The sequence below is a fragment of the Crocodylus porosus genome, unplaced genomic scaffold, assembly GCF_001723895.1.
Source record: "Crocodylus porosus isolate Cpor-Errol unplaced genomic scaffold, CroPor_comp1, whole genome shotgun sequence".
In the NCBI taxonomy this organism is placed as follows: domain Eukaryota; kingdom Metazoa; phylum Chordata; order Crocodylia; family Crocodylidae; genus Crocodylus; species Crocodylus porosus.
Window position 1 is genome coordinate 37,556,987 of NW_017728949.1, and position 15,577 is coordinate 37,572,563.

Consider the following 15,577-nt stretch of genomic DNA (forward strand, 5'->3'; position numbering starts at 1 on the left):
GATCGGGGGTTCAGGGGAGCTGGGTGGAGCAGGGATGGGGGGGCTGGGGGAGCAGGAGGAGCTGGCAGGGGTCCCCCTCATGGTCCCCTCACCCCTCCTCCAGCCCCCCAACCCCTTACTGGCACTGGAGCTCTGGTGCTGAACACGCAGCCTGGCAGGCCATGCATTTCAGCACCAGGGTAGGGGCCAACCATGGAGACGCTCTGGCAGCTAGAGCATCTCGGTGGAGCACTCAGCCTCTGGTTGCCTCAAGGCATGGTCTGGGGTCTCAGGGGTATCCAGGGGTCTAATTTTTTCCCTGCACTGCAGACTTGCAGCACGAGGAACATTTTTTTGTTCCCACACATTCCTCTTGCCCCGTCTCAAAGGGGTTTGAGATGGGGCAAAAGGCACGTGCGCACTCATCTGGATGCAACCAGTAAGTACATTGATCATGGTAGTGGTAGAGTGATGTTGCAGCCATGATGGTTCATGAAATACGTGAAAGGAAAGGATTTTGTGGGTGATATCTTTTACTGGACCATCTGTGTGGTTGAGATAGTGGCCCTCCAGACTCAAGAAACATCTCTCTATTGACACACTGTGGAGACAGTTCAGCCTTTTGATGCTTGACAAGACTGAAATGGTCCCTTAGACCTACCTGCCAGGCCTAGAGCACCCTTGACATAAGTAGGTTAAGAGTACATTCATGGAATAATGCAATTGTATAACCTGCTCTCTATAGAGAAAAGGGTTTGATGCAGCTTGTTTTTCTGCAAGAGTCTGATGATAAAAACACCTGTTATGGATAAAAGGATTTGTTATGGTGCATTCCACTCATATCTGGAGCAAGTATCTGGTACCAAAAAGAAGAGAAAAAAAACAATAAAGTGAAGACAAACCCCAAGTTGTTAATGAAAAACAGAAAATTAACCTAATTGGGAGCTATGTGATTAAGGTACTATAAATATTACCCCACTTTTCCCTTCCTGACTCTCTCTTTGTCCCCCCCTTTTCTTTTCCTCCCCTCCTCCTCTTCCCTTCTCCTCACCCCAACAATGCCCAAGGAATGAAGATATCTCCTTTTTCTTCAAGGAACCTTGCCCACTTTGGAAGTCTGGCCAGCTCCCAAGTCACACATTATTAAAACTGGTATTATACAATTACTTGCTTTCTAAGATTTTATCTTGCTAAGATTATTGAAACTGCTAAGATTATATCTACAGTATGTGCATGCTTGGAGTTAGTACTTAATAATTTTCAATATAGCTGATTTATTAAAGAGTAAACTAGGTCCTCAGTTAGAGGAAATGAATACGTCCCTGGTTGGGGAAAATGAATAGGTCCCCAGTTGGAGGGAATAAATAGGTTCTCATTTGGAGAAAACCTAAACACACTTCAAGGCAACATTGGTTCTGCTGTTTGCTCTCTCTCTGTGTTTGGGAGGAGAATCAGATACCCCCTGGTGCTTAGGGCTGCAAGACTACCTAACTCCTCTTCTCACCAAGGCACCAGACCTTGTTCCAGGCCCCAGTGACAGCTGTGCCCCCCTGGTCAACACAGACCACATCATCACTAGACCAAATAACATGAATTATGAGTATGACATCCAAGATTCATTTACCTGCACTGCTACCCGTGTCAGATATGCCATCATCTGCTTATAATGCCCCTCTGCTGTCTACACTGGACAGCTGGGGCAATTCCTACATGTAAAAGTGAATGAACACTGATCATAGAATCATAGAAAATCATAGAAAATGAGGGTTGGAAGGAGCTTAGGAGGTCATCTAGTCCAACCCCCTGCTCAAAGCAGGACCATTCCAAACTAAATCATTCCAGCCAGGGCTTTGTCAAGCCAGGCCTTAAAAACCTGCAAGGATGGAGATTCCACCACCTCTCTAGGTAACCCATTCCAGTGCTTCACCACCCTCCTGGTGGGAGTTTTTCCTAATATCCAACCTAAAATTCCCTTGCTGCAACTTGAGACCATTCCTGCTTGTTCTGTCATCTGCCACCATTGAGAACCATCCTTTTAGTAACCACCCTTCAGGTAGTTAAAGGTTACTATCAAATCCCCACTCACTATTCTCTTCTGCAGACTAAATAAGCCCAGTTCCCTCAGCCTCTTTTCAGAAGTCATGTGCCCCAGCCCTCTCCCCATTTTGTTGATCTCTGCTGGTCTCTCTCCAACTTGTTCACATCCTTTCTGTAGTGGGGGGTCTAGAACTGGACACAGTATTCCAGATGGGGCCTCACCAGTACAGAATACATGGGAATAATTACTTCCCTCAATCTGCAGGCAACACTCCTACTAATGCAGCCCAATATGCTATTAACCTCCTTGGCAACAAAGGCACACTGTTTTTTCATGTACATCTTGTCCACTGTAACCACCAGGTCCTTTTCTGCAGAGCTGCTGCTTAGCCACTTGGTCCCAAGCCTGTAGCTGTGCATCCAATTCTTCCATCCTAAGTGCAGAACTTTGCACTTGTCCTTGTTGGACCTCATGAGGTTTCTTTTGGCCCAGTCTCCCAATTTGTCTAGGTCATTCTGAATCCTAACCGTAACATCCAGTGGTATCTGCTACTCCCCACTCTTCCCCATCCCCCGCCCCAGGTTGGTGTCATCCATGAACTTGCTGAGGGTGCACTCCATCCCACTGTCCAGCTCATTATGAAGATATTAAATAAAACCAGCCCCAGGATTGATCCCTGGGGTACCTCACTTGATTCCGGATGCCAGCAAAACCTCTAGCCATTGATCACTATCTGTTGAGCCCAATGATCCAGCCAGCTTCCTACACAACTTATAGGCCATTTAACCAACCCATACTTCCTTAACTTGCTTACAAGAATGCTGTGGGAAACCATATCAAAAGTGTTGCTAAAGTTAGGGTATATCATGTCCACTGCTTTCCCCACATCCACAGAGCCATTCATATCATCATAGAAGGCAATCAGGTTGGTCAGGCATGACTTGCCTTTGGTAAATCCTTGCCAACTATTCCTAATCACATGCTTGTCCTCCAAGTGCTTAGAAATTAATTCCTTGAGGATCTGCTGCATGATTTTTCCAGGGGCTGATGTGAGGTTGACTGGACTATAACTACCTGGATCTGATTCACTTCCCAGCAGCCCTGCTGGCAGCAGTTTCTTACAGCAGCCGCTGCCAATGAACCTGGCCCTCTGCCCAGGCAACCCAGCAAGTTTGACCTGCACCCGTGGCTAGGTTTAGGACCCATGTGGGCAGGTCATGCAACCAGGCAGATGGGATGGCAACCACCCTTAGCTGTAGAAATGTGACCTCATATTATCTATAATTCTGCACAAATGAGATAATTCTATGCCACAAAAGCATTAGGTAAATATCTCAGGATGCTAAATGGTATTTTGTTACAGAGATGTAGCTTCTAAGTGCCAAAACATAATGTATATTTAAAAGCAGAGGTAAATATAATTTTGTGAAAAGAAACCATTTTTACCAAAATAGTAGAGAAACATGCTACCTTTTGAATAGTTTTTGGAACATTAATTCAGGTGAGACTGTGATGCCCACGTGAAACAGCTTTATTGTTTCTGCATCAATTCTTGTATCAATAAATATTCCTGGGTTGGATACAACTCCCTGTTGTGAGGAGTGAGAATCTCAACCTTAGTATCAACTAAGTATTAGGGTACAGAGCTTGATTTGCCTATTGCTTAAAGAAAGACCGAATGCAATGACTCTGTCACTGTGTAATGAAGCCATTGTGAAGGAAAAATAATTTACTAAAAACAAAAGTTGAAGTCCTCATAGATTATTATACATCTTTTCTCACTGTATAAGGGCACATGGAAGGTTATATTAGAAACAAGATTTGATTTGTTAAAACTGAGAGGTGGTGTCACGAACAACCAAATTACTACAACATGGACAATCCATTTTTAGGATTGACCATCTACTTTCTGGTGGATGGGTTTGAGATGATAAGAAAGGAATGATGAACACCAGTCAGACCTTCAAGTGGACCTTGTACTGGCTGGTTTTCTCCTCCCTTGCTCTCTTCATACTTCTTCATTTACCAATAATGGAGACCATCAAAAATAAGTACAACTTATAAGCCTATTTATTCTTCAATATTATAGGGGTTTTATTTATGTTTTATTTCGTGGGTCATGAATTCCTTGGACACGTTTTTTCAAGCATAAAATAGTTTGTGTGTTAAACTCTAGCCTAAAATGTTTTTGCCTTGAACAGACTTAGTTAGCTAAAAGAGGAAGGCAATATTTTATCTATGTATCTATAGGCAGAAGTCTTTGGGCATTTTTAGCAAATCTCTATATATAAAGGACTTAGTCTGTCTGTTTGTGTCTGTCTGTCTGTAACACTCTTTAAATGTGAATAGCTTGAAGACTGTAAGGGAGACAACATTTGTGTCTTGAGAGAAATTTCTTTGCTAAACCTTAATATTTATTTAGTGACCATGTAGGATGATTCCAGCTTTCAGAACTGGAAAAGAAGTCAGGGACCAGGGCTGTTTCTACTGAACTGCTCCCAGGAAGGCACCAGGAGCCCGGCATGGCAGGGAGCGCAGAGGGAGGGGCCAGCTGAGGAAAAGCAGGAGTTGGGCAGAGGTGCAAGGCAGCGGGCAAGCAGTGGTGGCGTCCAAAGTCCCTAGCAGGGAAGGAGGCACCAGGGGGTGGTGCGGAGGAAGCGCTGGCGCATGGGCAGCTGTTTCAGGGCACGGAGCTCGGCTGCCCTTGCCCAGGAAAGAGGCATGCAGGCGGAAGCCAGGCGGCAGGATGGGGGGTACACCTTCAGCCCACTGGACAAGAGCAAGTGCAGGACGGGATTGGTATCTTCAAATCTTCAGCCTATTTTATTTAAGTTTTATAAATATTTAATAATTTAATAAATATAAAAAGTAAAATCTGTCTGTTTGTTTTTGTTATTTGAAATTCATTCATCATTCTTGATGGGCAATTTGCTAGTATTTCCATATTGATGCAATTTAGGACCATACTCATGCTACCACCATTTATACTAATCTGAGATAATAGGCAATTTGTCTTTGAGTACATATTCAATAACAAAAGCCTTCTTTTTATATTACATTTTTAGTGGGATAGCCCTTTAAATCCATCTTCTGAAAAAGCTTGTTGTGGTTTTACGATAGTTCTTGACTATCAATATCTGGAGTTGTTTTGAAGGAACATAAATGCTGGATTCTGCTTCTACTCTGTGAAATGTAATGAATTATAACAGGAACAGCTGGCATTAGAAACAAATTGGCAAACTAAAATATATTTATTGAATACTTGAACTATTCTCTCTAAAGAGAGAGCACATAATAATTAAGTGCACCATTTACCTATTGGCAAATAGCTTCCATTAAAAAATATATTCATTAGTATTCAATATGCAAAATTTAGAACAAAATGTATTAGCATAATTAGCAGCATTAGAATGAAATAATCCAAAATTAATTTAACGGACAATATTACCAGCATTACATAACAACACTGGGAGTGTGACTGTATTAATAATGTGAGTTTGCCCTTGGTACGCTTAATCTTCTGTTCCTATGAAGATTCATGGTACCAGAAATTAAGTTAACCATGCACTCCATAGGTAACTTATCTGGTATCTAAGAGGCTGGATTACAGCTGCCCTACAGTTTGAAGTAGCTTGCCATGGTTCTTCTCTTTATAAACACAGATAAATGTATGTAGCCCTACAGCAGTTATTTACTTATTTCAAAGGAAATATATCTTACCCTACCACAGCTTGGAACCAACTTTCTCAGGATCACAATCAAGACCACTTATGATATGTGGATTGCTCAGGGTATCACCTGGCCCCTGGTTCAGTTATTTCCTACTTGACAGTGAAGAAATTTTAAAGTGTGTAAATCTCAAAAACAATTTGTGTCTGTTGTCAGGGAGAAAAGGGCAGATGCTCAGGCTGTATAGTTAGGAGAAATGTTAAACAAGCTAAGCATACCGCTTTCTGCCTGAAAGCTTACCTAACATCTCTCCTAACTATACAGCCTGGTCAAGGAGCCCAACCAATAGAGGAGAATAAGAGTAGGAAGTATCTTAGCAAAACTGAAGATTGCCACTGCAGAATTTCAAAATTAGTTTTTTTGGCTTTGGGGCTCAGTTTTTTAACCAAAATTTTCCATTTTGTTAAAAAGCCACTTTCCCATTGTAAACATGTTTCAGTGAGAGAACATTTTCAATTATCCCTACTACACTGGTATAACTGGGAAGGGAAAATGAGCAGAACACCAGTCACGGGCATTATCTCAGTGTTGGTACCAGAATGGCGGCCTTCCCTGGGGTGTCTATTCCCCAGCACCAGCAGCAAGCCTTCTCCACTGGCACTAATACAGCAGCTAGATGTCAGAGTTCCCTCCAGACCACAGGACCACTGCTGACAAGAACTCTGACCACTAATTCCCACTCACCAGAGACAAGCAATTTGGCTAAGTAGGTAGATCAGGAGTGGCCCCACATAGCTCAGAGCAGACTTAAAATGAGTCTTAGATTGTCCTGAAACAGAAAGCTTGAGTGCAGCTCCAGGACATGCTCTCAGGACTCTTTCGACCCATCTACTCTGACTAATTACTGAGGTCTGGTGCACCAAAGTGGGAGTTAGTAGGTTGGGTGTGTTTTGTCAGCAGTGGGCCTGGGATTGGGAGGGAAACTGTGTAGACATGCCTTCAACCCTAGCCTAGACAGCTCTGACAGCCTGATATGAAGAGATTCTTGTTCCTTTTGATTTTAAGGACCATGTAAACCTTCTCTATACATTGACCTGGAACGTTTGAGCACAGGTGACATTCTGGGGTTCACACAGGGAAGACAGTTTATATTTTAAGTTGAATACAGCACTGAAGCATTAGCATGTTTCTGTGTATGTATGCTTTGGCAGGTTCAGATTTCATAGGCAACATTATTTACATAGCTGTGTCACTATGAAAATAATGTAGGAAATGGTGCAAGCCAGTAAAAGAAACACAAAGAAAGTCGTTTTGAGAGATTACTCTGGCGATTGCCTTCTAAGATGAATTTTCTTTTAAAACTTGCACACACTTAGTAATGGCTCATTAAGCCAGACTATTAACATTGTTTTGATTAAGCTTGTTTTTAAATTTTATTTAATCATATAGCCCTATAATGTCTGCAGTATAAAAACCATTATTCCCCTTTATTAGTACTACAAATAATAGTGCTTATGCATACTGCATTAGACTTTTTTTTAAAAAACATTAACTAATTATTGTCCCCCCCAAACTTCGGTGAGGTAAGTGACTATGTATTATTACAATAAAGTTAAGTTAGATGTTATAATAAGATGTTGACTCCTTAAGGCCTTTTATAATTGTTATGCCTGGCCTGAATCAGATTTCACACCAAAATAATGATGGAGAAACACATTTGGTATCAAGTGAGTTTTACCATAGTGGCAGTTTAGCATTGATGTTCCTGACAAAATTATAACTGGATATCAATGGGATTTCTACTTAAATAAAGAATAAGAGTTTCTGGATTTTATTATTATTATTATATGCAGAAAATAGGACAAACAGGATGGTTATTGGCTGAATGGTGTTGAAGAAGCCAGTGTCAGAGTCAAGGTGAAGTTACATGTTACACTTAGATTATACTAAATTTGTGCAATATTAAGTGGTGTTAAATTTAGAATGTGCTGTGGGAAGTTGCACATGAAGTATTAATACCGTTTCTTGCCTGCCTAGCTCTGGCTTGCCACTAGAGGCCTGACAAGTAGGAGCCAGGGCATCTGAGCTGTATCCCTGCTCAGAGGGAGGGAGCTGGGGGTGGGGGGGAAGACCAGTGCATCCTGGGATGCTGGAGAACTGCAATTTGCTCATTTTATCTCTGCAGAGCAGACTGAAGTTATCCTAACATAAGCTAGGCAGCATGGGCCAGAGTTAACTCTCCTATACAGTGGCGTAGCTTTATGACACTTAGAGGACACTTAGTATGAGTTAATGAACTTTCATGTGTGGATGCTTGCATTTTAAGTGCCCTTAGTATGGTCTAAGTATAACACAGGACTTCACCCTAGGACTACAATGCTCCCAGTCCCTTTCTACCATTCCATAGATGAAATTGGAAGGAAATACTTTTTTACACAATCATTATGTACTTTAAAATGGAAGTATCACTGAAACTAGCACATATTTGAGAAAAGAACATAAACTAGTAACTGAATATTTCTATGTACTGAACAATATTGGTTTCAAAGAACGTTTGTTGGATTTGTTCCTATGCCTGTTATTTTCTTGCAATATCAGATTATGTATAGTTCATTTTTTAGAGCCCAAGGAAAAATTACTGACCTTTTCTTTATTTTACCTTGTACTAAAATAGACTAAAATTCTTTATTTTAATTTTTTCTTAAGGAATAAGAGTTATACTATGTATACAGTGTTTCCCAAAGTACTGTTTTTAGGAAGGATAAATGAATGCCTGGTTCTCATCTTCACAAAGAGTACGTGGGTGGTATCTAGGGAGAACCTGGAAATTATGGTCCTGTGCTTAGCACAGTAATTAATTAGTTTTCTATTATTTCCTATTCTCAGTTTGTTCTCTGTCATGAGGATTTCAAGTTTTCCTATCTTCTATTCTTATTAGAGTGTGCGTCATGAGAATGAGTTATCATAGGTATTCATTTGCCTAATATAGATTTCCTTTCTCATTATCCATTCTTGTGGTAACACCTGTAATAACAGCAGAAATTTGGCACTTTATTAATCCATTTTTATGATAAAGACCCAAAATGAAAAAACATGCATAGTACAAGCATTAATCAATTCTTTAGACACTCTGCACTTTTTAACATGAGATGCAAATTGCCCATACGTTCTCTTTTTCCTGGCAAAAACACTAAAGGAAAACACACACTGGACCCACTCTTGTGATCACCTGAACAATGTAGTTCTGTGGTTCATCATAAACAATGTGCAAGTAGAACTGGAAAATATTGCACATGTTCAATGAGCTTCTATATAAAATATGTGTGTGTATTGAATCTAATCACCCCTTGATTGTATGGAAGTTGGCAACAAATTTCATTTATGCTGAATAACATACCTTCTGGATTTTTTTTTTAATTACATACTTTCCTCTCAACACAGCAAAGGAAGCAATAGCATTATGATGACCTAATAAATGAATATTTAAAATATTGAAGCATGCACCAGGTTCCAAAAAGACTAATATCCAAGTAACTGAAAACATATTTGAACATACATTTTAAAGGTGAGCAATAGATACCCTGAACATTTTTTTTCACTAAAGCCTCATATGTGAGATTCTATATTTGAGTACAGAAGCAAATTCAAAGAGGTAAGTTTCATTAATGGCATGGCCATTCACCTGTTGTTATTAATTCAGCACTTAATTTTGAAAATATAGCATTAATAGAAAAGTTGTGAGAAATTCATAAGGTCTACCTCTAATATCTTTAGGCCAAAATCATGCTGGATTGAATTCTACTCAGAAGTTATAGATTTCTTTATAATTTTTTTCCTTGTTCAGTCTTTGGAAGACCAAGTATGGGATCTTTTACGTGAAGCAGACAAGACAGCAGAGGAGAACAAAGAGCAAAGCCAGGTGTATGATGCTATGGCAGAGACTCTTGGGGATGCCTGGGATGCCCTCGTCATTGTGCTGGAGAAGCGAAGGAAACTTCTGAAAATTACTGCGGTGTTTTTTGAAAATGCTCTGGAGGTTTGTATTTAAGACCAAAGCTATTAAATTAGAAACAAATTTCATAGATTTCACAGACATTAGAGCTGGAAGGGACCTTGGAAGATCGAGTCCAGCCTCCACCCAAAGGGCAGGAAGTCAGCTGGGGTCATAGGATCCCAGCAAGATAAGCATCCAAATTTCTCTTGAAGGCATTCAATGTGGGTGCTTGAACCACCTCCAATGGCAGGCTATTTCAGACCTCGGGGGCTTGGACAGTAAAGAAATTCTTCCTTATGTCCAGCCTGAAATGGTCTTGCTGGAGTTTATAACCATTTGACCTCGTCATCCCTTGGGGCGCTCTGGTGAACAAGTGTTCCCCCAGATCCTGGTGGTCACCCCTGATAAACTTATAGGTGGCCACCAGGTCACCCCTGAGCCTTTGCTTTTCCAGGCTAAAGAGCCCCATAGCTCTCAGCCTGTCATCATAAGGTCTGTTTTCCTGACCTCTGATCCTGCGTGTGGCTCTTCTCTGGACTCTCTCAAGCTTCTCCACATCCTATTTGAATTGTGGAGCCCAAAACTGGATGCAATACTCCTCACCAAGGCTGAGTACAAGGAGAGAATGACATCCTGGGATTTATTTGAGAAGCATCTATGGATGCAAGCCAATGTTTTGCTCACTTTACTAGCTGCAAATCTCAAATCCTGCTTTTTATTCTATTGTTCTTCCATTTTGTTGTAGTTCTTCATCACACTCATGAACGGCCAGCTACTAATCCCCAAATACACCTTTTTTCTGTTCTCTGGCTACTTCAAGATAAAGCTAAACAAAATATCATTTAGGCTGAATAGCTATAGTGAAGTAATGTTTCCAAATAATGCTGTACTTGGCAAGCAAATAGCAACAATAATGAAAAATTAGTCTGGATCAAATACTTGGACTAGATACTGTGCTGATGTGATAGATGTTTTATTATGTGAAAGCATTATGGACAAGTTCTTAAATCCAGAAGTTCAAAGCTGTGCACTCAAATGTGTTGTATGGTTGTCTCCACTCTGCTTCCTCAGTAGTCATTTTCCTGTCCAGGCATTGTGTGCTCACAAATATAAACATATGGTGCAAGCACGCAAAAGGGGATAAAGTTCAAGTCCTAGAAGAAAGGGGCCTAGCAATAAATACTCCATCTTGACCCTCTCCCTACATATTTTCCCCTGTTCCATTATCTCCACTATCTTGCAGATTGGGACTGCAAATTCCATAGCACATGTTTCCTTTCCTCCCTCCATGCCCCCATATATTGAAATTAGAAAAGCCACAGAATTGCTGCTAATGGTTAGCTTCCAGCAATTCCCAAAAGTCATTCCAAAATCCAGGGATAAGTTAGATGCAAAGGTGTCCTATCGCTCTCTCATTCTGGGCACACTCAAGTGAGTTGTCACCACCAGAGTAGTGCAAAGAAAATTTTCAAGGGATTTTTTGAGTTGTCTTTAAATCTCTCTGTGCCACTGGAACTATACAAGCAGCTGGAGTGGGACCAGGAATCATGTCTATTATATCTTGAAGCAAATGGGAAATACAGTTGATTTAAATAGGAGTTCTAGAAACTTCTTTTTTAAATGTTTTTCTTTAAATGACAATATGTGATTATGTATAAACTTATTTTTATTATCATAAAGCACACACTATCTCAAGGATATTCTTTAGTGAAAATCAACTCAAATCTCAAATGTTGACGCTTAATGGATTTCTTTCATAGGATAAATAAAAAAGAGCAGAATATGTGACGAGACAGAGAAAGCAGAGAGCTTCTTTTTTGTATGCCTTAATTTCATCACAGTTTTCAACACCTTTGATTACACAAGTTCAAATGTGAACTTTAATGATCTCTTCTGCCTTAATTTAGCGGCATCATTGCTAGAGACAAGGCTAAGCTGCTAAATTGGGACTGTTCTTTTAACAACTAAAAGTGTAATGTGATCAGGTCTGGGGTCACACCTGTAAAGATGAAAGCCAACCACAAAACTGGAATCCTGATCTGAGTCCTGACACAAAGTTCAAGAGTGTTTGAATCTGGGGGTCTAATAATGGCTTTAATAATTTTTACTGAATATTTCTCTTACAGAAGAAAGACATCAGCAATTGGGGATGCATAGATTTGTTCAATTGATTAATCATAAGCTACATCATTAAGTCACTGTCTAAAATCTCACCACTTAGTTTGGCTAGCAGTGCTTAGTGTCTTTCTAAAATGGCAAAAGGCATCTGTACTTAAACATCTGACAACCATGAAATACAGAGTGAAGGCATGCACTAACATTTTGTCTGGCTCATCAGTTTGGTTCAAAACCACATTGCTGTGCAAACTTGTACCCCAAATATTTTTTATGATGGCTTCCTGTAGTTGAGATCAATCCTGATTGATTAAATCAGTTTGAGGTGCAGACTCATTATTTAAGTTCATTTATGAAACCATACTTACCCAAATCCAACATGACCTTGAATTTAAGATGACTTCCCAATAATGAGATTGCACACATGCCAAATTATTCTACAGAGATATTATGGTAAAACTCATTAGCACCAGGACCCTATTTTGCCAGACTTGTCATAAACACGCAGGACACAGAAAAAAAAAATCCAGATCTTCTAAAAAACACGTGTATGCGCATGAATTTCAGCACCTAAGTAGTCGCATTCACCTCAGGGCATTAAACATGTGCCGGGGGGAGGACCTAGCTCTAGTCAGGAAAAACTGTCTCAAAGGCAGTGGGGCATGATTTAGTTTTGTGTGAAAAGGCAGCTCAGCCCAGTGCCTAAGGAGGTTTTCCTAGCTGTTCCTGTTCCTGCTCTTAATAGAGAAGATAAAGGCTGAGGCATTCCCTGACAGCACAGTAGAGCTTGTCAGAACACTTTCTGCTAGGCAGGCTGCAGATTGATTCCTGGCTCTTAAAGGAAGGGGTTTGCCACCAGGGAGAGGGTACAGGCCTCTGTGAGCAAACAGGGCAGGGTGCCTGGTTTAGCCTTCCAGGTACTCTTGCTCCCTTCCTAATGTCCCTGTGCTGTCCTGACACCTACTTTCTTCCTGTCATATCTTGACACCACCACCCACACCATGCTGCCTTTCCCACCTCCTCTGGCCCCACTCTTCCCATCCCAGCACAGACCCCCTGCCTGCTGCCTCCCCTCTCTCCCAGCCCTACAGCTCCATCCTGGCTGATCCACCCTATCGCCTCCTGCCCAGGGCCATGCAGCCCTGCCCACCTATATGTGCAAAAAGGAGTTTTAAAAAAGACAAAATGTTGTCATGATTCTCAAGAACCCCTTACTGAAACAACCTCATACTAAGACCACCAACTCTGTTCTGAATCCTCGACATCACAATTTGCAAGACAATCTGAGAAAGCCTGTGGATTTTAGAGTACCTAGAAAAATCATCTGTTTAAATAGTAGGTAGTCTCAACCTTAAACATCATGGCACTACTACCATACTATAACTTGTTTATTAATGTGCATGCCATCACATTCATTAATTGAAATTTACTACTTGCTATTATCTTCAAAATAGTGCACTGAAAATTGTATCTGCCTCAAAAGATTTTCCCAAAGACTCCTTGCATTTCAGAATTTAATATGACAAGAATGATCTAGAAGGGGAAAGATCTTTATAGGGAAGAAAGGGCCTTATCCCATATATTATTAAAGAGTTTTTACACAAATCTTTAAAATTCACAGGTTCTACTTTAAAAAAAAACTTGAACAATTTCCAGATACAGAAAAACTAAAAGCTAACTCATAAAAGCACAGACAATGATTACAAACTGTATCAGACAGTTAACCAGGACAGGGTTCCTTTAATGAAATCAGAACCATAGTGAAACAAAGGGCACAGTGTGACATCAGGTAAGTTTGTACTGTGAAGATGTGAGAGATTGGCACAAGAAATGTTTAAGGCTTCTTTAGAGAATTTGTTCCAAAAGCCATAGGTTGGAACTATGATGACATGACATCATGACCCACTGCATTGTGCTTCTTTCTCTTGGTTTTCCTAATGCAGTTTGCTATTAAAATTGACCAAGTTGAGGAGTTCCTCCAGAATTCCCAGGAGTTTGAGGATGTCGCATCTTTGAAAGAGCTCCTTCGGCAGCATGAGCACCATACAAAAGGTGAGAAAAAGACTGCCATCTCTGGTAAGTAGTGCATGTTCAAGCAATTATGAGTTTGAATTGCTAGGTTTTGAAAGGTATTTTTGGCTTTTTCAAATTAAAAAACAAATAAAATGGGTTTAAGATGATAATTTCTGTTATGGGTGTTTCTTTAGTCAGAAGGATCAGGCAAGGCAAAATTCTCAGTGCAGTGATACATCATAGATGGGAAGTACTGATCCTATTAATAATAGGTCCTATTAAAAATAATGCTGCACCAGCTATCTCCAGCTCTGCCTCCTCTCTTCTCCCTTCTGCTGCTTCCCTATTTTCCAGTTACTTCTTGCACTAACAATCTCCTCATCTGCCTCTTCAGTCTTCTGTTTTTCTTGGAAGTAAATGTGGGGTGCAGTTTGCTACAGTCTGGTGTCCCATGATTTGGCTATTTCAGAAGAATAGTGTCAACATAGAGTTGGACAAGAATCAGCATTACCCTTTGTTGGGAAAATATGACTGGTGGGGGAAAAGATCACTTAATTTCAAATAAAAACACAGACAATTGAAATTGTCCATAAACCAGAAATTCCAAAAGACATTTTGAAATTGTTTTGAAAATTTCAGAATTAAATTTTGCTTGGGATCCCAAGGTCTGATGACAATGGGTTAGTCATGGTTTCTAGGCTTCCAGTTATGCCATCAGGAGCCAGGATGTTGTGAAAGCCCAGGTTTGAAATAAAGGTCTCAAGTTTCTAGGCTCCCCAGTGCAGATGCAGAAACCCAGACCCTCTAGGACTTACTGGAAGTCTCTTGTATCTCCTTTCCAAGATAATTTATCAGGAAATCAACAATGTTTCTGACAGAAATCTGCCTGGCAGGCAAGATCCAGAGCCCTGGTTCTGTCCTGTTTAAAAATGAATTGAAATCCTTACACCTCCATGAAATGATTTGCTCTTAATAAATTGGCATTTTCTGACAGAACATGTTCCATTAACACATTTCCAGCCAGCTTTATGCCAATCTTCTGGTGTTGTCCTACAATTTTTGGGGGGGGTGTTGGCTGCAGACCTGAGCCATCTTTGCAGCTTCAGGCCTGAGGGCTGAGATTTTGAAAATGGCTCAAGAAGAACTGGGCCTGGAAATGAGCTCCTGCTGGCCTCTGGACAACCACATCATCCAGCTGCTGATCCTGGTTTCTCTGCATTTTTCTTGTGGCTTTGTAAGGCTGTGCTGTGTATAATATTCCTGCTGAGCTGTTTTGCTCTGTTTGCCAGGAGCTTCCATTTCCACCTGACAAGGGTGGATTAAAGGTAGTCGATTGGCAACATGGAAATAAAATCCTGGACTTGTACTCTACCCTGACAGTGCCTCATGAAACTCTCATTTGTTCTGCAGTGTTTGACCTTAGAAGCTGGACAAGTTCTTCCATGTTACAATAAATTGATCCATTCATCATTAATGTTGAAATTCAGATGTTTTTATGAATTAGCATTTTTGCCATTACTGACCTTTTTAAAAGTGAGGAGGCAGGAGCCTCCCCACCACTAACAATCAATCTCTTTGCAGGAACCAAAAAATGCATTGTTCAAATATCTGTAATTCCACGTAGAGCTCTAATTCTTTCTTAAGAATATAAATGGTGTAATTTTAACCAAAGGTTAAAGGAAACCTAACCACTGGCAGAGATTATAAACTGCATTTGTTTGTTCAGCAGCACAGTAGTAACTTGAATCTTTTTTTCAGTGTTTCAAAAA

The 15,577-nt window shown here is 40.5% G+C and overlaps 1 protein-coding gene across 1 annotated transcript in view; it reads left to right on the forward strand.

The window, feature by feature from the left end:
- Positions 1 to 15,577, forward strand: part of CCDC141 (coiled-coil domain containing 141) — a 165,967-nt gene that overhangs the window by 29,366 nt on the left and 121,024 nt on the right. Inside the window, exons 3-4 of the mRNA XM_019554677.1 lie at positions 9,531 to 9,722; positions 13,739 to 13,847. Of these exons, the coding sequence (XP_019410222.1) occupies positions 9,531 to 9,722; positions 13,739 to 13,847 (301 nt within the window). The remainder of the gene's footprint in view (positions 1 to 9,530; positions 9,723 to 13,738; positions 13,848 to 15,577) is intronic.